The 24,140-nt window shown below is 55.0% G+C and overlaps 13 protein-coding genes across 13 annotated transcripts; 6 read left to right on the forward strand and 7 right to left on the reverse strand.

Annotated features, from left to right (window-relative positions):
- Positions 1-15: 15 nt before the first annotated feature.
- DL89DRAFT_266375 (DnaJ-domain-containing protein) lies at positions 16-1,279 on the reverse strand. Its single transcript, XM_040887066.1, has 3 exons — positions 1,103-1,279; positions 300-1,056; positions 16-277 (listed from the first exon to the last, which is right to left on the reverse strand). Exons 1-3 carry the CDS (start codon positions 1,249-1,251, stop codon positions 50-52), a joined length of 1,134 nt encoding a protein of 377 aa, XP_040744895.1. The 5' UTR covers positions 1,252-1,279; the 3' UTR covers positions 16-49.
- Positions 1,280-1,559: 280 nt separating this feature from the next.
- DL89DRAFT_321726 (cytochrome c oxidase subunit V) lies at positions 1,560-2,314 on the reverse strand (the record flags this gene model as incomplete). The annotated part of the gene is made up of 3 exons (XM_040891299.1): positions 1,560-1,693; positions 1,895-2,029; positions 2,116-2,314. The coding sequence occupies 3 exons, from the start codon at positions 2,312-2,314 to the stop codon at positions 1,560-1,562; spliced, it is 468 nt and encodes a 155-aa protein (XP_040744896.1).
- Positions 2,315-2,817: 503 nt separating this feature from the next.
- DL89DRAFT_266377 (cysteine proteinase) lies at positions 2,818-5,204 on the forward strand. The gene is made up of 5 exons (XM_040887067.1): positions 2,818-3,067; positions 3,152-3,346; positions 3,477-3,504; positions 3,623-3,850; positions 3,880-5,204. Exons 1-5 carry the CDS (start codon positions 3,038-3,040, stop codon positions 5,154-5,156), a joined length of 1,758 nt encoding a protein of 585 aa, XP_040744897.1. The 5' UTR covers positions 2,818-3,037; the 3' UTR covers positions 5,157-5,204.
- Positions 5,205-5,254: 50 nt separating this feature from the next.
- Positions 5,255-8,569, reverse strand: DL89DRAFT_266378 (FACT complex component Spt16; the record flags this gene model as incomplete). The annotated part of the gene is made up of 2 exons (XM_040887068.1): positions 8,453-8,569; positions 5,255-8,359 (listed from the first exon to the last, which is right to left on the reverse strand). Coding segments are annotated over exons 1-2 (3,087 nt in total), but the record flags the coding sequence as incomplete, so codon positions are not given.
- A 1,330-nt stretch (positions 8,570-9,899) lies between these two features.
- On the reverse strand, positions 9,900-10,844 carry DL89DRAFT_266379 (phytanoyl-CoA dioxygenase). Its single transcript, XM_040887069.1, is given in 2 exon segments — positions 9,900-10,366; positions 10,386-10,844. The coding sequence occupies 2 exon segments, from the start codon at positions 10,761-10,763 to the stop codon at positions 9,965-9,967; spliced, it is 780 nt and encodes a 259-aa protein (XP_040744899.1). The 5' UTR covers positions 10,764-10,844; the 3' UTR covers positions 9,900-9,964.
- A 637-nt stretch (positions 10,845-11,481) lies between these two features.
- Positions 11,482-12,192, forward strand: DL89DRAFT_124671 (uncharacterized protein). Its single transcript, XM_040883252.1, has one exon. The coding sequence runs from the start codon at positions 11,611-11,613 to the stop codon at positions 12,181-12,183; it is 573 nt and encodes a 190-aa protein (XP_040744900.1). The 5' UTR covers positions 11,482-11,610; the 3' UTR covers positions 12,184-12,192.
- Positions 12,193-12,518: 326 nt separating this feature from the next.
- DL89DRAFT_313568 (uncharacterized protein) lies at positions 12,519-13,594 on the forward strand. The gene has a single exon (XM_040891010.1). It carries the CDS (start codon positions 12,680-12,682, stop codon positions 13,373-13,375), a length of 696 nt encoding a protein of 231 aa, XP_040744901.1. The 5' UTR covers positions 12,519-12,679; the 3' UTR covers positions 13,376-13,594.
- Positions 13,595-13,610: 16 nt separating this feature from the next.
- On the reverse strand, positions 13,611-14,204 carry DL89DRAFT_124677 (uncharacterized protein). Its single transcript, XM_040883253.1, has one exon. It carries the CDS (start codon positions 14,121-14,123, stop codon positions 13,704-13,706), a length of 420 nt encoding a protein of 139 aa, XP_040744902.1. The 5' UTR covers positions 14,124-14,204; the 3' UTR covers positions 13,611-13,703.
- A 347-nt stretch (positions 14,205-14,551) lies between these two features.
- On the reverse strand, positions 14,552-16,309 carry DL89DRAFT_266380 (uncharacterized protein). Its single transcript, XM_040887070.1, has one exon. The coding sequence runs from the start codon at positions 16,286-16,288 to the stop codon at positions 14,639-14,641; it is 1,650 nt and encodes a 549-aa protein (XP_040744903.1). The 5' UTR covers positions 16,289-16,309; the 3' UTR covers positions 14,552-14,638.
- Positions 16,310-17,026: 717 nt separating this feature from the next.
- On the forward strand, positions 17,027-20,509 carry DL89DRAFT_321732 (exportin CRM1; the record flags this gene model as incomplete). The annotated part of the gene is made up of 4 exons (XM_040891300.1): positions 17,027-17,086; positions 17,130-17,213; positions 17,380-19,638; positions 19,688-20,509. The coding sequence occupies 4 exons, from the start codon at positions 17,027-17,029 to the stop codon at positions 20,507-20,509; spliced, it is 3,225 nt and encodes a 1,074-aa protein (XP_040744904.1).
- Positions 20,227-21,635, forward strand: DL89DRAFT_124746 (Brix-domain-containing protein). Its single transcript, XM_040883255.1, has one exon. The coding sequence runs from the start codon at positions 20,692-20,694 to the stop codon at positions 21,556-21,558; it is 867 nt and encodes a 288-aa protein (XP_040744905.1). The 5' UTR covers positions 20,227-20,691; the 3' UTR covers positions 21,559-21,635.
- On the forward strand, positions 21,629-22,755 carry DL89DRAFT_124701 (uncharacterized protein). The gene has a single exon (XM_040883254.1). The coding sequence runs from the start codon at positions 21,806-21,808 to the stop codon at positions 22,544-22,546; it is 741 nt and encodes a 246-aa protein (XP_040744906.1). The 5' UTR covers positions 21,629-21,805; the 3' UTR covers positions 22,547-22,755.
- A 180-nt stretch (positions 22,756-22,935) lies between these two features.
- On the reverse strand, positions 22,936-23,467 carry DL89DRAFT_256416 (uncharacterized protein; the record flags this gene model as incomplete). The annotated part of the gene is made up of 3 exons (XM_040885442.1): positions 22,936-22,943; positions 22,985-23,257; positions 23,329-23,467. The coding sequence occupies 3 exons, from the start codon at positions 23,465-23,467 to the stop codon at positions 22,936-22,938; spliced, it is 420 nt and encodes a 139-aa protein (XP_040744907.1).
- Between the last annotated feature and the right edge of the window lie 673 nt (positions 23,468-24,140).

Raw genomic sequence — 24,140 nt, forward strand, 5'->3', positions numbered from 1 at the left:
AGACACTTGAGAGTTACGTAATAAAATCATTTATGTGGTCTATCTTTCTCTATTGCTGCTGGCACTCGGGCTGCGCGCCAGCGTAGGCGTCGTAGGCGTCGGCTGCTTCCCCACCGAATGCGTGCCGGTTGGCCCGCACACGTGCCTTGAACTCATCGGTCGAGATGGGCTTGGCTGTGACTGCATCCACTTCAGCGTCCTTGGCGGGCTCCGGCCAGCGAGTCTTCGGCAGCATGCTGACAAGCTCTGCGCTGGGCTTCCACGCGCGGCCGGGGAACTTGACGCTGAATTTGACAAACAAATCGCCCGAGTCGCGCGGGCCGCTTAGCCCGCGGCATGCCCTCGTTCTGGATGCAGACCACGTCCCCCGGCTGGATCACGCCCGCATGCGTGACGTGCAGCCCACGGCCATCGAGGCTGGTGAGCAGCACGCGCGACAGCCCACACAGCGCCTCGGCCAGATCGATCTCCACATTAGCCACCAGGTCGTCGCCGGACCGCTCAAACACACTATGCGGCTTCTGCTGCAGCACAAACATCAGGTCGGCTGGCTCCTTGCCCGGCTCCTGGTCGCCCTTGCCCTGGAGCAGAATCGTCTGCCCGTCAGCCATGCCCCGCTCGATTAAAATCTCCACTGTATCCTTCTCATCCATCACCCGCTCGCCCTTGCACTTGCGGCAGCGGTACTTTTCTGGGATGATCTTGCCAGAACCATGGCACGCCTGGCACGAAACCTGCTGCTGCGAGATCAGACCCGGCCCGACCTGCCGTGCTGCCACCCTGAAGCCCTTGCCATCGCACGTGATGCAGTCCCGCAGAACCGACTTCTTGCCGCCCAGGCCCTTGCAGTGCTTGCAGGGCACGGAGCGCACCAGCTTCATGCGCATGCGCTTGCCCTTGTATAGGTCCTCAAGGCTCACGCCGAGCGGGTGCCGTTCGGCCCGCGGCCCCCGCGGCGGCATATTGAACATTCCGCCCTGGTCGAAGAACTCGGAGTACATGTCGTTGAATCCGAAACCATCGGCGCCGCCACTGGGCATGCCCATCGGGGCCGTACTGGTCGTACGCTGCGCGCCTGTCTGGGTCACTAAGGGTTTCGTACGCATGGCTGATCTCCTTGAACTGGTCTGCGCCCTCGGGATTCTTGTCCGGGTGGTACTGCATGGCCAGCTTGCGGTACGCCTTCTTTATGTCGCTGTCCGTTGCTGTCGGCTCAACCCCCAGCACGTCGTAGTATGATTGAGAAGACATTGTATATTCTATAAAGTGAAGAGTGAAGGAGAGCTGACTGGGTCGCAGGAACGGCGCCCATCAATGCAAAAAGCAGCAAAAAGTGTGGAACCAGGATTTCATAATCAAGCATCTGCGATCATCGCCCGCTTCCAGCCAGCTCCAGCGCGCGCTGCTGCGAACATAGTAGTGTGTTCAAGGTGCCTTCGATTCTTTTAGCCGTCTGAGTTTCAAAAAAGATGTCTGTTCACTAAAACGAAGAAAGAAAATGATATCTAGGCCGGCAGCATTGCCATCCGCACAAGTAGCGACGCGACAGAGATTGCCGTTTAGTCGTGCTGGACGAAACCCTTGCCAGCGTAGCCCTCCGACGAGATACCGCTGATGGGGTTCATGTTGGCCTCGCGGGCAATCTCGTTCGAAGCCTCCTGCCACTCCTTGTTCAGCGTGCGCTGCTTGGGAACTACAGCAACAGAAAGGAACGGTCACATTTAGTGCGGGGTCATAGATACCTGCCGAAACACAGGTGCCGTTACACCCACGTGAAGCCAAAGTGGGAAAAATCCGGGCTCTTATCAAGTGATGATAGTCATGGCCGACAAAAAATCTCCCCGGCCTGGATCGATGATAATCGAAAGCCGCTGAGAATGAATTATGTACTTACCCGACGAGCGGACCAGAGACGAGATGGTGAAGCTGACCGCGATGGTGGCGATGACGCCGATGGCCACCTTCATGTTATCTCCCTTCTTGACGTGCGGGCGGCGGTAGTTGTGCGGGCCGTACGTAGCATAGTAGACTATTGCGAGAGATGTCGTTAGCCAAATGTGCCCCGCTGAATTTGCCCTGATTCACCACCATTGCAAAAGTCCTGTCTCTACTTACTGGCCTTCTTGTCCTCAGCGGAAACCTTGGTCCAGTCTCCCTTCATGACCTCGTTGAGCCGCTTGATAACCTGCACCTGCTCGGTCTTGGGCAGAGTCGCAAAGGTCTGCTCGGCCTGGGCCAGGACGGGCGCCGAGGCAGTCGACTGGAAGCGACGGCCAGAGAGCTGGGCAGCACGGACAGCAGCGTTGCGGAACATTTTTGAAAGGAAAGTCTTTTGCGTAAATGAAAAAACGTAGACAAGGAAAAAGAAGGAGCCGAATTGAGAATTCGAAAAAAAAAACAAAAAAGATTTGAGATTCGGCGTCTGGCTCGATTTTCTTGTTCAGCGATTATAGCGCAAAATCGCCTCTGGGCCCATGCAGCTGGCGATTTCAGCGCAACTGGGGCCAGACCGGCGCGCTTTGGGCCTCCCCACCCGCTCCCCAGCACATAAGGCCGGAGATAACGATCAGCAGCAGGACGAGATTAGATGGCGATCCGATCACGGGATTAGGGATTGGGTCACGCCGAATCTGTGCTGACGAATTCTCCCTCCATCAGCCAGACTTTTGACGCCGCCCAAGCGGTATGTTCGCGGGTTGTAGCGGGTGTGGAGCTGGCTTTGCTGCAGAGGCAAAAGAGCGCTAAAAAAGCCGACAGCCCAAGAATAAGCCCTTTGAACCCCTCGTTGGTCGCATGCACCTTTCTCTCCCTCCCCTACACTTTTCTCTTGCCAACTTTTTACAGCGCCCTTCTCTTGCCCAAGCTACCACCGTGTCTCCCCACACGTTTTCATTGTACAAGGGGTTTCTCGCTCTACTTTCCCACCACGCTTTTTTTTTTCGTTTATTTCTCTGGATTCCTGGAAACAGCATAGGCACGCTCCAAGCACACGGACACATACAAAATTACTAATTTGCAACAGTAAAACAGCACCACAATGCCGGCGAATTGGGCTTCCGTAACAAAGGTATGGTGTCGGATTCAGCCAACTGTGCCTTGGGGATTTCGCGGCCAGTGCAAATATGACTAATGTGTGCAAGCAATCTATTAGAGTGGAACTACGCAGACTGCCAGCAAGCCCACAGCGGCGCCAAAAGAGCGGAAGCACCAGCAGCAGAAGACTGCTCCTAGAAACAATTACGCACCCAGCATAGCGGTACCCCAGATCAATCCGGACATTGAGCAGTCGCTGCTCAAAATCGGCAGGCTCGCAATCAACGTTGCCAAACACCAGCGAGATGTTAAGGTAAGCGAGAAATTTTTACCTGCGCACCAAAATTTTCAACGTGCTGGATTTTTTGTTGAGCCCACCGCTCCCCCGCTCAGCAGCACGATGACTAACAGCCATACACCGTCATCCTTGCCGTATTATGTAGCTCCCACTCTACATTCCTGACGATCCAGGTAAGGATTCGGAGCAGATGAGCATTGCTAGCAGAAGCACCCTATGTAGCGCAAGTACAATAACGTCCTCACTTATCTTAATTACCCTGCTGCATGCATCCGCGTTTACACACAATAGTCTACTGGAAAAATCAGCTGAACCAGCGCCGACTGCGTAAAAAAGCCAGGCGTGACCGCAGCAACGGCATTGTCGCGCCACCAGCGGCAGGCACAAAACCGCAGCCCAAATCAGAACAGCAGCCAAAGGAAAGGCCAGTAGATACACCCAACCCGCCCGAGTCCGAGGCTAAGCCTGCACCAGCGCCCAAACCAAAGCCCAGCAGCTGGGCACAGTTGATAAAAGATGGTCTGCCGCCCCCAGCAGCAACCCCGCAGCCAATGCATCGAAGCCTGGTACCAACGGTGTAGCAAATACATCAGGCATTGCGGGACAGGGCAGCGGAATGAAGTCTGGAGGATTCAGGTCTCTGGAGGAGGCACTGGAGAACTGGGCTGTCGCATTTGACGCGCCGCCGGTCCAGCCGCGCGGGCTAGTTAACACAGGCAACATGTGCTTCATGAACGTGGTCCTGCAGGCCCTGTTGTACTGTGCGCCGTTCTACAACATGCTGTGGAGCATCAAGGAGAACGTTGCATTCAGCTTCAACACATCCACACCGTTGCTAGAGGCTCTGATCCAGTACGTGCACGAGTTCAAGCGAGATCGCACAGCGCTGGCTCAGCTGGCCAGTGAGCTGGACGAGCCATTTGTCCCCGAGAACGTGTATGAGGCACTGCGGAAAAAGAACGTGTTCCAGACCCTGCGTGGGCAGCAGGAGGACGCGCAAGAGTTCATGAGCTATCTTGTCGACGGAATCCACGATGAGCTGGCGTCGATCATGCAGGTGTACCAGGCAAAGCGGCAGGGTGTTGCGGTGGCTGCCAACGGCGCAAATGTGGCTGCAGACAGCGATGACTGGCTTGAGGTCGGCCACCAGAACAAGGCCAGCCTCGTACGTGATGGCGGCGCATCAACCAGGACGCCGATATCGCAGATCTTTGGCGGCTCGCTGCGCTCAACCCTGAGCATCCCCGGCGCAGCCCTGGCTGGAATCAGCAACGGCTCAATCTCCCGCGCGCCGCAGAGCTCGAATCGCGAGCCGTTCCAATGGCTGGCACTGGACATCTCGTCGGACAGCGTCGAGTCGATCGAGGACGCCTTTGACGAATTTGTTGCCCCCGAGGTCATTGAGGGCTACATGCCGCTGCCTGGTGGCAGTGCTGTGGATGCCACCAAGCAGGTGCTGCTCGAGAGCCTGCCACCGGTGCTGATGCTGCACCTGAAGCGCTTTGTGTTCTGTCCAAACGAGGGTGTGCAAAAGGTGCACAAGTTTATCGAGTACCCGGCCACCCTGACGCTGTCGCCCAAGTGGTTTGCCAAGGGTGCCAACGTGGCAAAGTACCGCAACGCAAAGTACCGCCTGACCGGCGTCGTGTACCACCACGGCTCGCATGCGTCGGGCGGCCATTACACATGCGACCTGCTCAGGGCCTCGAACGAGTGGCTGCGCTTTGATGACGTTGACATTGACTGTTTGAGCTCAGTCGACGATGCACTGGACGAGAAGAAGGACCGCACTGCGTACATTCTGTTCTACACGATTTGCCATTAGACTATTCTCAATTGATGCCCTAGCCTCTATGTCCCTTATGAACACGTGTATGTAATCATTTGAGCGCATGCTGGTGTCCTAGTCCAGTGCCAATGTCATCCACGGCTGCTGACTTTTTTTTAGGCAGCTGAGATTTGAAACAGTGAAGAAATACGGGGAAAGATGCTAGATATGCCCGACTATCTTCTGCGGGCGCGCTTTTGCGGGCGCTCATTGTCGCTGTCGCCAGGGACACCGCGCTTGTCGTCGTACGCCTTGGCCTTCTTCTCCAGCTCGTCCCAGTCCTCGCCCGACTCCTCGTCCTCATCAACGTCGCTGTCAGAGGCATCGCTTTCGGTGCCAAAGTCCGACTCTTCCTCCGACGACTCGGACTCGGACTCGTCAAACTCATCCTCAGACACGGTGAACTCGCTCTCCTCCTCCTCGGACGACTCGCCCTCGGCATCCGAGTCGTGGGCCAGGAACCCCCAGCCGCCGTCCTCGAAGAACCCAGCGGGGTCCTTGTTGACCGTCTTCATGATCTGGGCCCAGTTGAGGTTGACCGGACCCTCAGTGTAGGCCAGGTTGACAGAGTCCAGCCACTCCTTGACGTTGTCGAGCTGCTTCATCGGCACCGTGTTGACGTGCACAGGCGCACGCTTAAAGTCCTTGAACACAAACACCATGTCAAAGTTCTTGAGGCCAAACTGCACGCGCTCCAGGTGCACAATCTCGACGTCGGCCACGGTGATAATGAAGAAGGGAGTGTCGCTGAGGTGGACCAGGCACTCAACCGTGGGCTGCAGGAACACGTTGGCGCGCGCAGGCACACCGTTGAACCCGACCTCGCGGAACGGAGTGTCGACCTCGACCTCGTGGTTGCTGGCTTCGGCGATCTTGCTGGCGAATTCCTTGAACTCCTTGTTGAGCTGGCGGCGGCGGCGGCGCTCCTCCTGCTCGGCCTCAATCTCGTCCTCGTCGCCATAGCGGAAGCGCCGGCGGCGGTTGCCGGTCTCGTCGAACGACGCGTCCGACGCTTCACGGTAGAACTGGATGTCTTGCATCTTCTTCTTGCCCAGCATGATCGGGTTCTTCAGGTGCACATGGATCAGCACCAGCAGCTCGTTGTCGCACGGCTGGAAGAACAGATGCCGCACGTTGTTGAACAGAATGTCGATCGTCGCATTGTTGTGGCGCCCGGTTGACAGGTACCGGAGGCCGTTGTTGTGGATCTCCAGTGCCGATGGGAACCGCTTGCCATCAACCACCGGCCGCATAAACACATCAGGCAGTCGGATCGGCCGCCGGCCTGTGATCGGCACGAGACGGTCCTGCTGGATGATGTCGGCCATTTGCGCTTTTTCAGTCTCACGCTTAATCTGGTCGCGCTTCAGCGACTGGATGCTGTGGAATATCTCGGCCATCCGCACCGCGTCGGTCGATCGGAACGTAAGAGAGCGCACAAACGTCGCCGTCGGGTCGTCAGTGGGCAGGTTTTCCTTCTTGCCCACACCCTGACCCGGCGACACCATGTTCAGGCGCAGGTAGACGTACTCGCCTTCGTCATTCTTGCTGATGTTCTTCAGCGCCGAGATGTGGAACGGCACCGCCATACCATAGATGGGCAGGACAATTGTGTCGGCGCGCTCATCGACGATGATGCGGCAGCTCTGGGCCTCGCGCGGAAGAGCCGTCTCGCGCTTGTAGCTCTCAAACTTCTTGATAACCTGCTTTTCCTCGCCATCGTCGCCCTCATCGCCGGCAAAGCGGCGACGGCCGTCAACCAGCAGCTTGGCAATCAGCTCCTTCTGGTGCTCGCGGCGCTTGCGCATGCTGGACTCCTCCTCCTTCTCCTCGCTGCGGAACTTGGAGGGCAGAATGGCGGAGGTGCGGGTTACTGGCGCACGGCGGCTCGCAGAGCTGCTGGCACTGCTCTTCTCGCGCTTGGCCTCGCTCTTTGCTGCTGGCGTCGACTCCTCGTCGTTGAAGAAGAACAGCACGTCGTTGGGCTCTTTGCTGCAGACTGTCAGAAACTCGGCCCCCGACTCCTTGACCACCACCGTATCGACAAGCTGGTAGGAATAGGTGCGCGACTGGCTGTCCTTCGCCTTAGGGTTGGTCATGTTCTCCAACCCCACGCGTAGAGTGAGGACCATGTTGACCTGCACAACCTCGTCGCATGTCGCTGAGATTATGTTGGTACCGTCACACATCTCGATTCCAGTCACAAATCCACAGTTTTTGACAAAGTTGTCTGCGAGATCGGGCCGGTGCTCACGCACATACGCTACAGCCTGGCTGTAAATAGCACCCATCTTGACACCAGGCTTGACCCAGTCGAGCATCTGCTTCTGCAAGGTGAGCAAAAGCCCGTAGTTCCTCTCTTGTTCAGGCGTCGGATCCACCAGGAACGTACGCGAGATAGATGCGCTGTACATAAAGTACCGCATGCTCAGGGTGCACACCACGGTGCCTGCATGCAGCTGCGCTGTATCTGAGGCACCAGACGGCGACAGGTCATAGCGCCCGCCGCTCTGAACCACCGGATCAGTACTCCATTCGACCATGTCGAGCATCTTCACCTTGGAAAATAGCCGCTTGGACAGCTTGTCGTTGGTCAGCACACCCGTGATCCGCTCTGACATCTTCATGTTGCTGACCTTCTTCTCTTGATCGAATGTGTTGGCCATGTCCTCGATAAAGAAATCCTGCATCACCGTCGAGCAAATCGATGCAGCTGTCTTTTCATATTGGAGCTCCCCATCCTCCTTAAGCGCCAGCACGCGCGACAGCCCGTGGCTTACGTCAACCATAGTCATTGAGCCCTTGCTCGGCTCAAATGCTGTGTTCCACTCATCGACCAGCTTGCCACTGCTGGTGTCCTTGGCCACCACACCGACATTCGGCCCGGCCTCCTGGATGGTCGCAATCGTTTGATCAAATACCGTCTGGTTCTTTGCCGCGTCTTTGCCGTGGATGAGAATCTCAATAGGCACGCCGTCTGGCACGCCCTGCAGCGGTTGCAGAATCTTGGCCTTCTTCGGGCTGGCAATGATATACAGCTTGCTCTTCGTGAACAGCATCAGTGTGTTAGGGAACTCGTAGCCCAAGAGCCACATCTGCGTTGCAATCGTCTTTGTGTACGAGTTGGTCTCGTCAGACCGCCCCTGAAGCAGCAACACTGTGTCGACATCCGAGCCCTTGCTACCAGCCAGGCCGTTATTCTAACACGCGCCAACAAGACAGTTAGTTCACGCGTGAAATCCTCTGTTGCTGGCCTGTAGCCTGCTTTTCCACTGATTTCCAACGAAACTCACCTTCCACGAATCTAGCAGGCGCTTTGCGCGGCGGTGAAACGCCTTTGTGTCTAGCTCAACCTCGGACATGTTTGTAGCTTACTGGTGGAATATAGAATAGGAAATGGCAATGAGGAAATAGAAGGGAGAAGAAAAGCGACTGAGCGCAGCGAATTGTCGGCACCTGGTCAAAACAAATGCTGAACGACGCGTCAAAGCCGTCTACGTGCATTTTTCGAGCGGATCACCGATTATCAAATTAGATTGACGCTGGCTACGAGAGAGACGCCATGTCCACCACAGTGCTCCCTGCCGCAACCTAGCATCCTAGTTACGCTGCTGCACAATGTCTGAATCTGCACAGGCGAGCTTTGGAGGGAAAGCCAAGCGGCGTCTGTACTTTGTTTTCCTATCTTCCATTCGCTTCCCTGCATCCTGTCTATATATACACCTCTCACAGCCAGTTATCCAGCAAAGTACTCCCAAGGATGCTGAGTGTATTCCGAAGACTCAGCGAATGTTTGCAGTACTATCAGCGCCACACACACCACTGATGATTCGAATGGATGACTGCCCATTATAGCTGTAGCTGCTGCCAGCAAACTACTAGGCATAGCCATTGTCTCATCTGCTGGTATATCAGGCGTGCCGTTGCGCTCGATGGACGGTATGAAATAAAGCTATTGTCGATACTGAGCAAGAAAATGCAAAGCGAAGAGGAAGAACGCACGGTGGCCGCAAAAACATGCCTATATAATCTGTTACCTGGCTGTTGCGACACCTTCAGCGACAAAAGTAACCGTATGTGGCAATGCCTACGATGTGGTCGATTTGTGTGCCCATACATCATTACTAGCTACATCCATCGAGCACGCTGCAGGGTGGGCCACGTTGACGCCAGTCACAGTGTCTTCTGAGCCACCATGGATGATGGCCCTGGGAATAACGGCTTCGGGCATGCGCCTGTTGATATTGGACCACCAGCATAACCTAACACTACTCTGGGCACACCGAGACTCAAAATTCAGGTGGACTGGCTGTTGTCATCCCAAGCAATCACTTGTGATTCCACGGTCACTGTAACCACTATTCCAATGGCCACAACAAAAATGGCCACCAATGTAGCTACAAGAGTCAATACCACTCAAGCTCCTTCCAAAGATGGCGATAGTTAGCCAGCCATGTTGACATTCGAAGTCCGGAGTCCCCCTGCGCCACCATAGACAAGGCCGAAACGCATATGTACAAAGGCCCAGACAGACGACCAGCCTTCCTTCTTCCCCTCAGTCACTTTGAGAAGTTATTTTTTTCCATATATTCTATAACCACTCATTCCCCAAGTTAACAGTCTGGATCTAACCATCTATTGTATGAAGCAAGGTCTGAATGCCCATCGCCATACACTTGTCCCGGGACATTGCCATCGGCCATGATGTTAGCATCGATGCCCGCGCCGACCGGGGCACAACAAACTGAACATCATGATTTATTTCTAGGCATGAAGCCTGAGGCGAAAGGAAAATAATTAGGCTGTTAGACGATTGGAGTTGCAAGGTTGTAAATCTTGGCACCATCGCTGTAGTCTGCACCGTCGATGCGCTCATACTCAGGAGGGAACCTGACACGCTTGTCCTGGTAGTACTCGTCACGCTTATATCCCTCGCTGGCTCGGTTGTATGTCATGTAGAGATTAGCACGGTTTGTATCAGACATGTTGTCCGCCGACCGATGTGCAATGTACGATCCAAAAATCAAGATATCGCCAGAATTGCACTCAATCGGGACCCATTCATGCTCATCGCACCATTTCCTGCTAATCGACCCGTCCGCCTCCTGCGGCAGCACGCCATCCTTGTGGCTCCCGGGCACTGCATACAGACACCCATTCTCAATGTACGATCCATCAACAGTGAATAGCACCGTGACATGGTTGACCTGTCCTAGGTGGACAAACGCTGGGCGCGTCCTGGTGCGCAGGGAATGCCCCGCCGCCGGGGAGCTTGGCGTTGATTTTCTCCTTGAACAAAACGTACGGCTCGCCGGAAAGCTGCTCAAGTATCGACATGATGCGCGGGCCGGTGACCGTTTCGCGTACAAAGTCGTGGTAAGGGGTGAAATTTTCCGTGCGGCACAGCTGCCGCTCGCCGGTCTTCTTATTGACCTCGTAGTAGTTCATCCATTTGCCTGGCGTGTCCGGCCATGACTGGATCTCGCGCACTGAAGAGACAAGCTGAGCGGCCTCGTCCGGTGTGATGAGGTCGGTGATCTTGAGGAACCCCTGCGAGTGGTATGACGCAAGCTGCTCGGGAGACAGAGTGTATATTGCTGGCATGATGGGTGGATGAGCTAGCGAAAAAAAAAAGCCTCTTGGTTAGACGAGTCTGCTGCATGTCAGTACAGCTGGGATGCAGCCGGTATTTTATATGGCGGTTCTGGTGGTTTCCTGCCAGCCACATGGCCGCACTGGCCCGGGGACCTGCATCCCACGCTGCCTGCCACAGCTGCACACTGGTCTGTGATGGATGGCAGTGTTTGTCGCTAACACGAAACCGAACCCTACCGAGTCAGGGGGTATGCCAGCGTTGAAGGAATTTTAAAAAAAACATACATTTGTCGATCAGTCTGGCGTGGAACAACCTGGGCCGCCCCGATACCCTCGTGGTCGCCGATCCTGGAATCTTACAGGCCTGGCATGGGAGAAATATCCTCCCTGCAACCTGGGACAGATTGGGCTCGGTACTTCAAAGCCGGTGAGGGGCTGCGGCTCACGGCTGTGTCTGCAGCCTTAGTGTAGTCATTTTAGTATTTCAGCGAGCTGCAGCTCGAAGGGGCTGGCCCGGGGCTGATTGGCGCTTAACGTCATTGAGCACCAGCCTGATATACAGTTGGCATATTCCTGTGCAGACTGTCATCCTCCAGGTGCACACACGTGTGAATGCTAGATGGTAAAACAGAGATCATGCACTGGCTCGGTGACAAGATGGACTGGCATGCAAGTGGGGGTGTGAGTCTGCGTCTAATGCGTCTCTTTGTTCCCCTTGTCCGCGACCCTTCGTGTCGGTGCTGGACTACTGTAAAATAGGATCAGGCCTGCATTCAGGCTCTATGGAATTACACCACTCGACATCTCTCTCCATCGCCGCACGTAAGTTTTTCTAATATCTCTCTATCCCTCAAGCATGACTACCCTCACGCCCGAAGCCACAGTTGACTCGGTCTTCCAGCTCCTGGAGGCTGGCAGCAAGCAAGGATATATCGGCGAAAACATCTCGCAGCTCGAGCATGCCCTGCAAGCCGCTCTTCTTGCAGCAACTGCTCGCGCAGACGAAGAAACAATCTTAGCCGCTCTCCTCCACGACATCGGCCAGTTCTGCTCCGCCAAGGAACTTCAGCGCATGCTAGTCGAGGACCTTGGGCAGGATGAAATCGATCTGCAAGGCCTCAAGCGGTCCAAAGACGGGTCGACTAATGTTGGCGTCATGGGGCACGAGAAGCTTGGCGCCGAGTACTTGCGCAAGCTTGGGTTCTCTGAGAAAGTGTGCGAGCTTGTTGAATCCCACGTCGTCGGGAAGCGCTATCTCACGGCTGTTGACGAAAAGTACTATGAGGCATTGAGTTCTGCGAGCAAACTGTCACTAAAGTTCCAGGGCGGGCCGTTCTCGAAAGAGGAGGCGCAGAGGTTTGAAACCGATCCACTTTTTGCCCAGAAGGTGCAGCTGCGCAAGTGGGACGATGCAGCCGAAGCTCGTTGATTACAAGACGCCCGACCTTCAGTCGTATCGTGGCATGGCTGTCCAGCACCTCAAGGCGCAACTTGCGTAGAATACAGTGCATCTAGGGAATAAATCCACTGCGACACGCAGCGAGCAGAGGAATCTATTTTTGGAATGTGCGCTCTGTTCCCTTTGCAGCCTGCATTTCTGCATAGCCAACCCACCACTCGATGTACGTCATACGTGGAGTTGTTTGAGGATACCAGCACGTGTTGAGCGGGCTATCGGCTTATCCTTTGCTGCCAAAGGTGCCGTTATACCTGCTGGTATATTTAGTATTATCCTGAAGCGATTTCTAGAAGCGCAATGGTTTCGTCATTAACACCAGCCCGAAGGTTAACTCGGTATATATAAAGCTAGCGGAGATGACTGCTTTGCCATCTAAACACCTAACCTCAACAACACGCTCTCTACCACTACAGCTAGATTCAAGAGATTGCATAGCCTACCTCAACATCCTCGTCACCATTTACCAATGCGTATCGCTAGTACTGCCGCATTTGCTCTCTTCGCTGGTACAGCTGCTGGCACCTGCCAACCTGGCCCCGGTGCTGACAATGCTATTGCATCTCCTTCCAGCTACCATACTGAAAGGCTCAGACGCAATATCCCTGATTTCACTGGCAAAATAGAGGCAGCCTCAGACCAGCGTGGCAAAGGGCCTAATTCTGACTTGGGAGTCGACCTTGCCAACTCTTTGCTCCACCTTGGCCTTCAGCAAGCTCTCAACAATGCCAACCAGCGCAGTTCAGCGTATGTAGACCCTGGAAACGATAATTCCCACGACCAACGCAAACGCAAACGCAAACGCAAAAAGGGCGGCAAGGGCGGCAAGGGTGGCAAGGGTGGCAAGGGTGGCAAGGGTGGCAAGGGTGGCAAGGGTGGCAAGGGTGGCAAGGGTGGCAAGGGTGGCAAGGGTGGCAAGGGTGGCAAGGGTGGCAAGGGTGGCAAGGGTGGCAAGGGTGGCAAGGGTGGCAAGGGTGGCAAGGGTGGCAAGGGTGGCAAGGGTGGCAAGGGTGGCAAGGGTGGCAAGGGTGGCAAGGGTGGCAAGGGTGGCAAGGGTGGCAAGGGTGGCAAGGGTGGCAAGGGTGGCAAGGGTGGCAGTGGTGGCAAAAAACAACAGCGGTGGAAGGGATCGCAAGAACCACAAGGAACTCAAGGAATGGGGTAAAAAGTATGGATCCGAACTGGGAGTGGATCTGGTCAAAATGCTAGTTCAGTTTGGAATTGACCAGGCTGGCACCAGTGGCAAGTAGCGTATCAGGCATGCAGAGGAACGACCCATGGCTTTAGGATCTCACGTCCTTATATCTAATCACCCAAGTCGAGAAATACAATGGGCTGGTGGTTTAAAACAACAGTATAATGTCGCATAAAATGCATCTTGTCATATAGAGCATAGTGGATAAAAGTAGTGTCATGGTGTATTGGTGATGTAATGCTGGGTGTGGTGGAAATACAAAATGTGTTGATGCTAGCCACAGAATCTGCTGTTAGGTTTAGAACATAATCTCGTGGTTACGGTACTTCCGGGCAAGAGAAGGGTTGCGGCGGAGCCAATCATCCGACGGAGCCACAAAGGCAGCAGGGCTCCTCTTATTGACACCACCGCGCTGGTTGTACGTATCCTCGTAGTCGTAGTCATCCTCGTAGCCACCGCGCTGATTGGTCTGAACACGCCTGGCCGGGATGGTGGTGCCCTCAGCTAGATACCCTAGGATGTCAAAAAGCGCGCCATACCCGCGACCACGCTGGTTGTTGGCGCCGTCGTAGCCGTTAAAGTCATAGTCCAAGTCGAATGACCTGGCTGCCTGGTTGTACGAGGGCTCAAAGATAGCGTTGTCCTCAGGCTCCCCAGCCTGGTTTGCAACAGCAGTGGCTGCGAGGAAAGCAGTTGCAGTGGCGAATGGAAGACGCATAGTTTAGATGCTGGTGTCGATGCAGATGCAAGTGGTTAAAAAAGTGAAAGCAGGAGGGAAACTGAAAGATACAGCTATTGATGATGGTAGGCATTGAGAGGTTGGCAGTGCCAGGGGATTATATACCCATTGTCTTCTAGAACCCAGGATATCTCTAGAGCGCATGCCATCATTCAGGGAAACCGATTTAGAAACCAGGAGGCAGCACGCTAGCCGTCAAAAGAAAGTGGCATTTTTAGAATCATCCAGAATTCTTGGCAATGTGTGTTGATCTCCTCGAGGTATCCCCAATCTCACCAGTTGCATCCATGTTAAACCCGAGTACCGGCATTTGCCAAGCGATAGCCTACGCTCTACAAAGAGAGCCCACAGAAAGCCTGTATCCGTAAATACCCCTCGGGGTGTGGAATGGCGAGGAAAGGGGCAGCTTGACCAACTGAAATTATGATAGCCCTCAGCATGGCTGGTGAAGTAATATTAGCGGCATGCTTATACCGATGGCAAATCAGAAAAAGCTAAAACCTTCTACAGTCCTCGCACATGCTCAAATCACGTAGGTGCGACACATCGTTATTTTGTGCGCCTTCGCTGCACAATATCTGGTCGAATAACTTGGAAACATAGTCCATATGCCTTGAGAAGACGCGCTCGTGTTGCCACCTAAGTAGAGACGGGAGACGGGCAATAAACCATGCCACGCGCTCGACATACATGGGCTCCAGATCTAGCCATGTTGGCGCTAAGTTTAAAAACTCGAGTGACTTGCTGACCGGTGCGAGGCTGTCCTTTATCGATGGGCCTAGCACTGGAGTAGGGCCCAATTCGCGTTTGCTTGCGATATAAACCACGAGCTTTTTGAGCTTCGGCAGGCCAGAGAGCATGCCGATGATGGACACGCTAAAGGAGGTTCTGGAAATATCAAGCTCTTCCAACATGCTGCATCCGTATGTATCCTGCGGGAGTCTGATGATGGATTCAGAGATAAGCACCAGTGTCCTCAGCGGCGATGGGGTTAAGAATATCGGAAGCGCCATGTCCGCGTTTCCAAGCAGTTCTGCATCTTCTGCCGACATATCCAGCACCAGCGACAGCAGCTTGGGCATCTTTGAGACATCGATACAGCTAGCGTTCAACCCTCTTTTAACTGCAAGGGAATTAAGCTGGTGGACAGGGAACATTGACAAAACCGTGAGTGCATCCAGCCTGTGGATGTGGATCTTGAGATCAGAGAGCCTTGGGAACTCTGGCCAGTTCACAGCGCTGGCTTCCAGAGACTCAAAGGGATCCTGGCCCTCGTAATTAAACAGAATGCTCAAATCCACAAGCTCCGTAAATTCGACTGGGCCGAGGATGCTGTCGTCGAAAAAGAGATCCTGCAGTGCCTGTTTTCCAATCCGATCGAGCGTTAGCGACTTGAGCGACCGAGCAAAGAATTTAGGGAACACCGTGGTTGTGCTGTGCGGCCCCACACCGTACCTGAGCGATGTTAGCGTTTTAGGCAGCAAGTCGATTCCTAGTCCATGGGGGGCATCGGTTTCAAAATCTAGCTCTGTAAGCGATCCAGCCCTCTCCTTGATGAAGTCCCCAATCAGCGGTTGACCATAAATGCTGTCAAGGTAGACAACATAGCGTATACCACAGACATTGGGCAGCGCATTGAGCAGTTTTCTGTTCAGGTCGGAAACTGCGCCATCTCGAAATGTCCCTGTCTGTTGCATATCATAGTGGTCGAATATGACTGTCAGATCACGGACTGCAGACCAGTGGGCATCAAAGAACCCGTACCTTGCCAGTCCGCCTATAATGCTGTCAGGGTCGGCCAGGTTGCCGAGGAATATAGTAAGCGACTTTGTCAAGCTGGTTTGGCCATGGGCGATAATAAATGGGATGTTGGAGCATGTCTCCAACGCGATCAACCTATCTGCTGCTGTCCCATCGTCATTCTCGTTGCGGTCAAACAAATCTGGGCGGTCCTCGTATACATCGAATATGGCATATCGGCAGTACATCTCTGATCCAAGTCGCCTCCAGAGGCGATTGACGCGCAGCAGAGGGAGTACAGACTTGTACGATGATATGTTGGTTAACGAGGGGTGGCGAATGGGCGCCAGAAATACCCCAAGTATACGGCGTATCACAACCGATGGGAGGTTTCCTGCGGACATCAGCAATAATATCAGGTGGTGTAAGGGGAGATGGGATTTTCACAACATCAGACACCGGTCGGAGCGTCCTTTTAGGCGGCGGAGCGTCCTTTTAGGCGGTGTCTGGCGTGAATCTGCAGCGACAGACTTTGTGGGATTTGCCTGAGCATTCGCCAGGCATATACGTGAGCACAATCGCCATCACCGCCGCAACACTGGAGGCACATACCGGCCACTACCACCACTACCACCACCAGCGCAGCAGTGCGCGGTTAAATCTGAGCAAACCCTGGCCCCGAATCATCGCAGATTATTTTTCAGGTCTGATCAAGGCCTGTGGAATTAGGCCTGGGTTCTGGCAGTTTTTTTGGGGCGGAAAGGTCGACTTACGACACTCGGCAAGTGCCATATAAAACTTCAGGCTCGAAAACCAGCACTGGCCGGCCAACTTTTCTCTTCTCTCTCCCTATTACTACTCTGGAAAAGCTGAGCAAACTTCCACAAACAATTTTATATTATTATTTCTCTCTAGCCACTCGAGAACCACCCCACCCACACGAGTGTGTCTGTTTTTCTTTCATTCTGTGCTCACCCTAATCACGTTTCCCTCTTTCAATTTATTGCCTGGCCTCAGTGACCAAAAAATATCAGCTGGTCCACCATCACACGCGCGTGCTCCGCTACAGACTGTTTTTAACCAGCCCTCCCTTCCAACACCCAAACTCACCAGCGAGGAGAGCGCTCTTGGCTTGAAGGCAAATGGAGGTAAGCCCCGCGTGGGAGGTCCAATATCTGCATCGTCCGACACTGCGTGTTTTTGTGACGACACATTGCTAACATCATTGATAATGTCCGCTTGTAGGCGATTCTTGACTTTAACCGCGACTTTGATGTCCCGCTGTTTGACCGCGTTGTTGACGCGCTGTTCACCGGCAGAGGCGATGAGGTATGTGTTCCACTTGGTTCTATTTGTGCCAGGGAGAAAATCGCTTTTAGTTGTTTTTGTTGTGACAACAGTTTACAGCTCAACCCCGGCCCGGCCCAACCCAACCCAACCCTATTCCACCTCCTGGCGATTGTTTTGATTAATAACCCACGGTTTGTGCGTGTAGCAAAAGATGGCCCAGCAGGTCCTGACCGAGTTCAAGGATCACGAGCTGGCATGGACCCGGGCAGATGGAATTCTGACAGTATCCAGCTCGGTGCAGTCAAAGTTCATTGCGCTGCAGGTGCTGGACAAGCTCATTCAGACACGGTGGAAGATTCTGCCTGCGGACCAGCGCAACGGCATCAAAAACTTTATTGTTGAAGTGATTCTGAAGACAGCATCAACTGAGCAGTCGCTGCGCCAGAACCGGGTGTTCCTGAACAAGATCAATCTCAGTCTTGTCCAGATTCTGAAGCAGGAGTGGCCGCACAACTGGCCGTCGTTTATCCCAGAGATTGTGCAGACCAGCAGGTCGAACCTGTCGCTGTGCGAAAACAACATGGCGATCCTGAAGCTGCTCAGTGAGGAGGTGTTTGACTTTTCGGCCGAGCAGATGACGCAGGCTAAGACGAGGAACCTCAAGCAGCAGATGTGCGGCGAGTTCAGCTCGATCTACACGCTCTGTAACGAGATCCTGCAGAAGGCAGTGCAGCCCAGCCTGATTAATGCTACGCTGGAGACACTGCTGCGATTCTTGAGCTGGGTCCCGCTCGGATACATCTTTGAGACAGACCTGATCGACAACTTGTGCACACGCTTCCTGGGCCCAGAGATTACACGCAGCGTTACAATCAAGTGTCTGACTGAGATCGGCGGCTTGAGCGACGGCAGCGATCAGTATAACGCGCGCTTTGTGCAGCTGTTTACGATGGCGATTGCGGGCCTGCGCGAGATCATGGGGCCGAACCCGGACATGGCCTCCAGCTGGGATAGCTATGGCGACGTTGAGCAGGGCTTTATCCAGAACATGGGCCTGTTCCTGACCAGCTACCTGACCACCCACTTGCGTTTGGTCGAGGCGCAGGTGCAGCGCGACGACGTGATTCAGGCTCACCAGTACCTGCTGCTCATCTCCCAGATCGACGAGCGCGAGGTTTTCAAGGTCTGCCTTGAGTACTGGAACATGCTGGTGCGTGGGCTGTACGAGGACGGCCGTACTTCGTCGTTCAGCGGCTCCAGCGGGCTGCTGAACCTGGGCACCAACAGCAGCAATGGCAACACGGGATCACTTTCGTTTGAGCTCCGGCGCCAGATGTACTCCAAGATCCTGACCGGCGTGCGCTACGTCATGATCGATCGCATGGCAAGGCCCGAGGAGGTGCTTATTGTTGAGAACGATGAGGGCGAGATTGTGCGCGAGTTCATCAAGGAGACAGATACGATCACGCTGTACAAGGCGCAGCGCGAGTGTCTGATCTACCTGACGCACCTGGACTCGCAGGACATGGAGAAGATCATGGTTGAGAAGCTGAGCAAGCAGATGGACGGCAGCGAGTGGTCGTGGAACAATCTGAACAAGCTGTGCTGGGCCATCGGCTCGATCTCGGGCTCGATGGGTGAGGACCAGGAGCGGCGGGTGCTGGTGATCATCATCAAGGACCTGCTGAGCCTGTGCGAGCTGAAGCGCGGCAAGGACAACAAGGCGGTCGTGGCGTCGAATATTATGTATGTGGTCGGCCAGTACCCGCGGTTCCTGAAGGCGCACTGGAAGTTCCTGAAGACGGTCGCCAACAAGCTGTTTGAGTTTATGCACGAGCTGCACGAGGGTGTGCGCGACATGGCGTGCGACACGTTTGTGACGATTGCGCAAAAGTGCCGTCGCCACTTTATCGTGAACCAGCCCGGCGAGGAGCGTCCATTTGTCGAGGACATCATCCTGAACCAGAACGCGATCACGTCGGATCTCGAGCCGCACCAGGTCAACCGGTTCAGCGAGGCCGTTGGCTACCTTATCAGCGCCCAGATCAACGCCGAGGCGCAGGCGGAGCTGATCACCGGGCTGATGGAGCCCTCCAATGCCATGTGGGACCAGCTGGTGACCCGCGCTAGCAGCAACATCAACGAGCTGCGCAACGTGGACCTTGTGAAGCAGCTGGGCAACATCCTGCGCACTAACGTGTCGGCGTGCGGCGCCATTGGCAAGGGGTTCATCAACCAGATTGGGCGCATCTACATGGACATGCTGGGCCTGTACAAGGCGGTGTCAGAGCTCATTTCGCAGTCGATTGCGCAGGGCGGCGAGATTGTGACGCGCCACGCCGACATTCGCGCCATGCGCACGATCAAGAAGGAGACGCTGCGTCTGGTCGACACGTATGTCAAGCACTGCGAGGGCGAGGTAATGGCGGTCAACACCAACATGGTTCCGCCGCTGCTCGAGGCCGTGCTGGCTGACTATGCGCAGAAACGTGCCGCCTGCCCGCGACGCCGAGGTGCTGAAGACGATGAACACGATTGTCAACGAGCTGGGCAGTCTGATGACAGACAAGATCCCGATCATCTTTGACTCTCTGTTTGAGAGCACAATGGGCATGATCAACCAGGACTTCACCGAGTACCCGGAGCATCGTCTCGCTATCTACCAGCTGCTGCGCACCATCAACCAGAAGTGCTTCAACGCGACGCTGAACCTGCCGCCGCCACAGTTCCGGTTCATGGTGATGTCGGTGATGTGGGGCTTCAAGCACACGCTGCGCGACATTGCCGACATTGGGCTGACGATTGCCCTGGAGATGGTCAACAACTTCAACATCAGCGACCGCAACATCTCGAACGTGTTTTTCCAGACGTACTTTATTGAGCTGCTGAACGAGGTCATTGTTGTGCTGACCGACAACGACCACAAGAGCAGCTTCCGGCTCCAGTGCATGGTGCTGGCGCGCATGCTCCACCTGATCGAGTCGAACCAGGTTGCGGCGCCGCTGTTTGACCCGTCGAACCCCGAGTTTGCCAACATGACCAACAGCCTGTTTGTGCGCCAGTCGCTGGCAGGCCTGCTGACGACGGCGTTCTCCAACCTGACGCAGCGCCAGATCGAGGTGTTCGTTGAGGGCCTGTTCAAGTTCAACGACGAGTTTGAAAAGTTCCGCACGCATGTGCGCGACTTCCTGATCCAGACAAAGGAGTTCGCCGGCGACGTGGCCGACCTGTACCTGGAGGAGACCGAGCGCGAGCTCGAGGCCAAGAGGCAGGAGGAGAAGGAGAAGGCCAAGGCAATTCCGGGCATGATCAAGCCCAGCGAGATGGAGGAGTAGATGCGGCAGAGCCCAGGCTTCCCGGTCGTTGATCTTGATTCGATTTCCATTTTCTGTGATGAGTAAAATTTTCAAACTTTTTTTCGCTGGGGAAAGTTGCTGGTGTTGGGATCGCTGAGGGCGCGCGCTTCTTTTATTCCTGCTCAGCAAAATACCCTTCTATTTCAATTCATACAGCAGCAATGGCAACACTCTACAAGACGGCAAAGACAGAATACAAGGACGTCGAGGACCTCATTGAGGAGAAGGACAAGCGCTCAAACATCAAGCAGCGCGTGCTGATGGTGGCGAGCCGCGGCGTGACGTTCCGGCACCGGCACCTGATGAACGACCTGGAGGCTCTGCTGCCGCACTCGAAGAAGGAGTCCAAGGTCGAGGCGAAGCAGGACATGGACGTGCTAAACGAGCTGGCCGAGATCCACAACTGCAACAACGTGTTTTACTTTGAGGCGCGGAAGCACACTGACCTGTATTTGTGGATGTCGCGCGCTCCGTCGGGCCCGAGCTTCAAGTTCCACGTGCAGAACATCCACACGATGGACGAGCTGAAGATGACGGGCAACTGCCTGAAGGGCTCGCGGCCGATCCTGTCGTTTGACTCGAACTTTGATTCGCAGCCGCACCTGCAGCTGCTGAAGGAGGTGTTTACACAGACATTTGCTGTGCCGAAGGGCGCGCGCAAGAGCAAGCCGTTCTTTGACCACGTATACACGTTCAGCATTGTGGACAACCGCGTGTGGTTCCGCAACTTCCAGGTTGTCGAGAAGGACCCGGAGACCGGCGGCGACATGGGGAAGGACGCGAAGCCGACGCTGGTCGAGATTGGGCCGCGGTTTGTGCTGAATCTGATCCGCATCTTTGAGGGCAGCTTTGGCGGACCGACGCTGTACGAAAACCCAAGGTACATTTCGCCGACGGCTGTGCGCTCGGCTGTGCGCAACCAGAAGGCGACCAAGTATGATGCCCACCTGGCAGCCAAGCAGGAGCGCGAGGCGCGGCTCAAGGAGAACCCGCTGCCGGTGGATCCGCTCAAGGATGTGTTCAACTAGGCGCTTCTACAATATATCGGTTCACCGAGCCTAGAGGGTATGTGGGAGGCAATGTTGGTTAAAAGATAGTGAATGTTGAGGGAAAAAGTACACTTAGAATTGGAAGTTTGAGAAAAGTAGAAAATAGGACATTGGGAAAAGGCGGTCCTCCGCTCTAGATGGTGGGCTTTGAGAAGCGGCGAAGACGGCGGGCCGGCGGGATCGGGCTGGCTGTGGCGCTACTGCCATTGGCGACAGCGTTGATGTTATGCGCCAGCGCAGCACCATTGTGTGCCAGCGCAGCACCATTGTGTGCCAGCACGCTGGGGTTGAACACCGACGGGATAGGTGGCATCGCGTTGCTGTGCGCACTGGCTGCGGCAAACATCTTTCCACGGTTATAGTGCGACGCCCCGCTGACGGTGTTGCGGCGGGCCAGGCCGCTGCCTCCGCTGATCGTGCGGCGACGGCTCAGGGTGCCAGCAGGCGAGCCGGTGATGTCAGCCATCTTGCTGTCGGGGTTGAAGTACCTCATGTCCGATGCCTCAAAATGGTACTGCTTGGCATGCACGAGCTCGTTGGTGCGCAGGTCCTCGAGTGCCTGCTTGGCGAGTCCGGGGCTGGTGAACCAGGCAATGGCACGGTTGCGGTTGAACCACTTGATGCGCACAATGTTGTCGTCGCGCTTGTATGCAACAAAAAGCCTCTGCAGATCCGTGGTCTCGAGCGGGCACGGGAAGTCGTGCAGCTCGATGGTGACCTCGGGGCGGTACTTGTAGCGGATGTGCTCCTCGTCGAAGGCTGGGTACGGCGAACCGGTCTCAGACTGGTTGACCGAGGCCGTGGCAGACGTGGCGTTGGACCGCGGATGGTCGTACTTTTTGTTGAAGTCAGCGAGATCGCTGGGCTGGAACACATAGTGCTTGGCTTTGGCCAGCTGGCTGGTGCTCAGATCGTCCAGCACACGGCGGGCTATATGGGGCGGGATTTAAAAATAGGCATGGTATAAAAATAGGAACGGAAAAAACTGCGCATGCAGCAAGAAAGTCGCTTGGTTGTCTCTCGGGCGCACGTCATAGCAGCCAAGACTAGTTAGTCCTGGAACAAGCACGACAATCGGCAAGAATCACCAGAAGCTAAAAATAACCTCTGGCAATTTCCTGTTGCAGAAGATACCTGGAAAAACATGAGGGCGGCTGTTGTCGGCGGGCCATTGAGGGCAGAGGCGAGGCACTATTGTCGTCTTCGGTCCCAAGCACCGACAATGGGACGGTTTCTGCTCCCCACACTCAACCAGCAAACGCCGTCCTGTCTCATCGCCTAAAGCAGACGGCTGACAGCCACAACAACAAAGCGCCAGAGACCAAGGCCAACAATACGAATAAAAAAGCACTCATCTCATGCACCTGGGAAATCAGCAATAGTGAATGAAGAGTAGGACACATACCTGTCTCTGCGCGGCGGAAAACAGCGAGGGCGCGGGTGTCGTTGAGCCACTTGATGCGGTATCCGCCGCGCTCGCAGCGGTGGTGCTGGTAGGGCTCGAGCATCTGGTTCAGGTCGGCAGTCTCAAAGTCCGACGAGAAGCTGTGCAGCTCAATGGTCTTGTCTATCGGATACTTGCGCTTCACTGTGTCTTCGGTCCACGCCGAGTGCTCCTTGGTGCTCATGCTCAGGCTGCGGAACCGCCGCAGCGTCGAGTTTTTCTGCTCCTCCAAGTCTAAGCAAACAACGGGCATTAATGGCAGTGTCGGTGCAGTAAATGTGTCGCTTTTGTAAGCAGTACGTTACCATCGCCCGCGCTCGGGAATCTCAGGAACGCCTCTTGCGCGACCAGCGGCTTGGTGGCCAGGGCTGCACTCAGGGCGTCGCGAATCTGCGCATGCTGCTCGGGAGTCGTCGTATCAGCGGTCTTTGCGTTGGGATCCATGGGGGGGGCAGCTGGTGTCGGGTAGGCGTGTTTGCAATTGGGCCGAAAGGGCAGTGGTACACTGTGCAAATGGCAAGAAGGGGAAGTGAGGAGGAAATATACAGGAGGACAAAAAACCTGGACGGTTAAGGAGAAAAAGGGTTAAACAGAGCTCAGCAGGGGTCCAGCCGCTTTATACGCTTGCGGATCATTCGGGCTGTTTTTGCACTGAGACACATACACGCCTGCCGCCCCCTCTTCCGCAAATGCACCGCCTGGTACGCCAGTCACCCGACATGGGGTTTTTTGCTGGGATCCTCGGCTTCGACAATTAGCAGGCAGTTCCTGATTGCCGTTTGATATATCACCGGCAGCGATTAATTCCACGCAGTATTCAATCGCCCACATATCGGCCCTCCCACGGCTTGGAGCTGCTTGGCAGCAGCGCTGTTGCAGGTGCGATCCTGAAGCTCTATCGAAGGCGTGAATGCCTGCTGAGTAGACAGGTCATACCGGCCGTGGCGAGAATCAGCCGAAGATTTCCGGGGCGCTCTGCGTGGAGTTGGGTCACCCTTTTCACTTGGGCATGGTGCGAAGAGAAAAACGTCAAGGAGCGACCGTACACGTGCTTCATCGAGTGCTGTAGACGGGCTCCCAGAGTTAACACCTCCCTCGCAAAACGGGCAATAGTTTT

The sequence above is a fragment of the Linderina pennispora genome, assembly GCF_002104995.1.
Source record: "Linderina pennispora strain ATCC 12442 chromosome Unknown DL89scaffold_4, whole genome shotgun sequence".
In the NCBI taxonomy this organism is placed as follows: Eukaryota; Fungi; Kickxellomycota; class Kickxellomycetes; order Kickxellales; family Kickxellaceae; genus Linderina; species Linderina pennispora.